The sequence below is a fragment of the Quercus lobata genome, chromosome 4 (assembly GCF_001633185.2).
Source record: "Quercus lobata isolate SW786 chromosome 4, ValleyOak3.0 Primary Assembly, whole genome shotgun sequence".
Classification (NCBI taxonomy): domain Eukaryota; kingdom Viridiplantae; phylum Streptophyta; class Magnoliopsida; order Fagales; family Fagaceae; genus Quercus; species Quercus lobata.
In genome coordinates this window covers 78,237,708-78,240,246 of record NC_044907.1, presented here as the reverse complement: position 1 = coordinate 78,240,246, position 2,539 = coordinate 78,237,708, and the positions used below count along the sequence as shown (strand labels likewise).

The 2,539-nt window shown below is 49.9% G+C and overlaps 1 protein-coding gene across 1 annotated transcript; it reads left to right on the top strand.

Annotated features, from left to right (window-relative positions):
- Window positions 1-1,532: 1,532 nt before the first annotated feature.
- LOC115985862 lies at window positions 1,533-2,291 on the top strand. Its single transcript, XM_031108760.1, has one exon. The coding sequence runs from the start codon at window positions 1,533-1,535 to the stop codon at window positions 2,289-2,291; it is 759 nt and encodes a 252-aa protein (XP_030964620.1).
- Window positions 2,292-2,539: the final 248 nt, after the last annotated feature.

Genomic DNA, 2,539 nt, shown 5'->3' with positions numbered 1-2,539 from the left:
TCTTATCAATTCAAGGAGGCTATATAAGAGAAGGAGATCCCCATGAACAGGGGATCAGAGGGTGAAGAAAAAAAAGAGAGAGCAAGGAGAAAGAACTCCATAGTCTGTAAACAGAGTGAGAGGTGCACTTATACTTCTCCTCGGACCGATATCCTATCAAACGTAAATGGAATATTCTCACTTTCAACGTGTTGCATGGCGTACATCTAACTGACGTTCACTTCGTCTAGTCCTAGCTCTGTAACCCATTCTCTACAAATTCATTGTCTGGGGACTTTTGGGCCAGAACCACTTACTTGCTGGACCTGGGCCCCAAAAACCGCCCCTACAATTGGCGCCGTCTGTGGGAAGAACTTGTGTCTCAACAAGTGAAACAGTAAGAGATGGAAGGATCAGGTCCACGCCAAACCGGACGTACAGAATCTCAACGGCAGGACAACTCTTTAAATCTCGAGCGAGGGAAGGACCAAGATAATCAACGAGAGGGCAGTGTGAACACCTCTCACACGAGTAGGAGCCGCTCAAAAGGGAAAGATCATGCATCCCATAAGCAAAACGAGCGAAAGGCTCTACAGCAAGAGATTGAAGATTTGAAGAAGAAGTTGCGTCGAGTGCAGCAAAAACGTCCTCCACCCGCCTCGGACACTAGCAGTGTAGAGGATGGCGAATACAGGCGAAGGTCAAGAACCCCTCCGAGCGAGACTTTTTCCTATGAGGAAAAGCGGCCTCGCAAACGCAGCCACAAAAGCCCGTCTTACCAAGGCCTGGCCAATGATGCCATGAGCAAGGCCCTGGATCGCATCTCCCAGTCGCCGTTCACGCGGTTTAATCAGTGCTTCCTCGGCGGTTCAATCAGCCAACGTTTGTCATATACAATGGTCGAACTGACCCAGTGGAGCATGTAAGCCAATTCAACCAGAGGATGGCCGTCCACTCCAGGGACGAGGCGTTAATGTGTAAGGTGTTTCCATCCAGCTTGGGACCCCTGGCGATGAGATGGTTTGATGCCCTCCCGTTGAATTCCATAGATTCCTTTAAACAGCTGACGTAGGCTTTTGGTTCCCGCTTCATCACCAGCACTAGAGAACCGTTGCACTAGAGAACCGCTTTTGGAAGGAGAAACGCTGAAGGCCTACTCAGACAGATACTGGGAAATGTACAACGAGATAGAAGGAAACTACGATGACGTCGCCATTAGTATGTTCAAAAGGGGCCTGCCGACAGAGCATGGCTTAAGAAAGTCCCTCACTGGGAAGCCAGTCACCAGCGTGCGCCAACTCATGGGCAGAATAGACAAGTACAAAAGGGTCGAGGAGGACCAACAGATGGGGAAGGGTAAAGCAAAGGTTGTCCCTCAGGAGAGGAGGGACTTCAGGTCGAACCGCTTTAACAGCAGTAACAGGCCCAGAAGAGACTATGTGGAACAGTCCGGACCTACCGGGGCTCAGGTAGTCCGTGCTGTGTTCCGAGAACCGTTACACAAGATCCTGAAGAAGGTGAAGTGCGAACCTTTCTTTCAGTGGCCAAACAGGATGGCAGGCGACCCCTCAAAACGCAATCAGAATCTATACTGCGCGTACCATCAGGAGCCCGGTCACACCACCGACGATTGCAGGAATCTGAAAAACTATTTGGATCGGCTTGTCCGAGAAGGAAAGCTGAGATATCTATTGCACCGCCCTGAACAGTCAAATGTCAAAACCAGACAAGGCACATTGAGGCCACTCCTTGGCACGATAAATGTCATTCTTGCCGCGCCTGGGAGAACCAGTTCCAGCCCTTTCAGAGTAATGTCAGTGGGCAGGTTCCCGATGGAGCCAAACGAAAGGGAATCCAAGAGAGCCAGAGTAAGTGCCACGCCATTAATTGGGTTCACGGAGGAGGACAAGCAAGGAACTATTCAACCCCATGAAGATGCCCTAGTCATGACACTCAGAATAGGAGGTTATGACGTGAAAAGGGTGTTAGTTAATCAAGGCAGCGCCGTGGAGGTAATGTATCCGGATTTGTATAAGGGGCTGAACTTGAAGCAGGAAGACCTGTCGCCATACGATTCACCCCTGGTCAGCTTTGAAGGAAAAATCGTCATCCCGAAAGGCATGATTAGGCTGCCTATGCAAACAGACTCAGACGTAGTGGAAGTGAACTTCATTGTCATAGATGCATACTCCCCCTACACAGCTATTGTGGCCCGGTCATGGCTTCATGCACTAGGGGCTGTGTCGTCAACCTTGTACCAAAAAGTGAAGTATCCGTCAGGAGGTCAAGTCAAAGAAATAATAGGGAACTAAGGAATGGCCAGACAATGCATGGTGTCGGCAATCTCACGACGACCAAATAGCAAACCTTCCACTTTAGCCAAGAACGGCTTATAGCAATCAATGACCCCAGTCCCAACTGCGGATAGTGGAGGACCGGCCATGGAGGTGAGCTGTGAGGAGCTGGAGAAAGTTCTCGTCGAATCAGACCCTGAGAGGTTTTTTCAGATCGGCTCGGAATTACCAGCACAGGAGAAGTCGGTGCTAATTGATTTTCTTCG

What these genes read in the sequence shown, in the direction of transcription:
- LOC115985862 (XM_031108760.1), top strand. Translation starts at nt 1,533, where the DNA reads ATGGCAGGCGACCCCTCAAAACGCAATCAGAATCTATACTGCGCGTAC.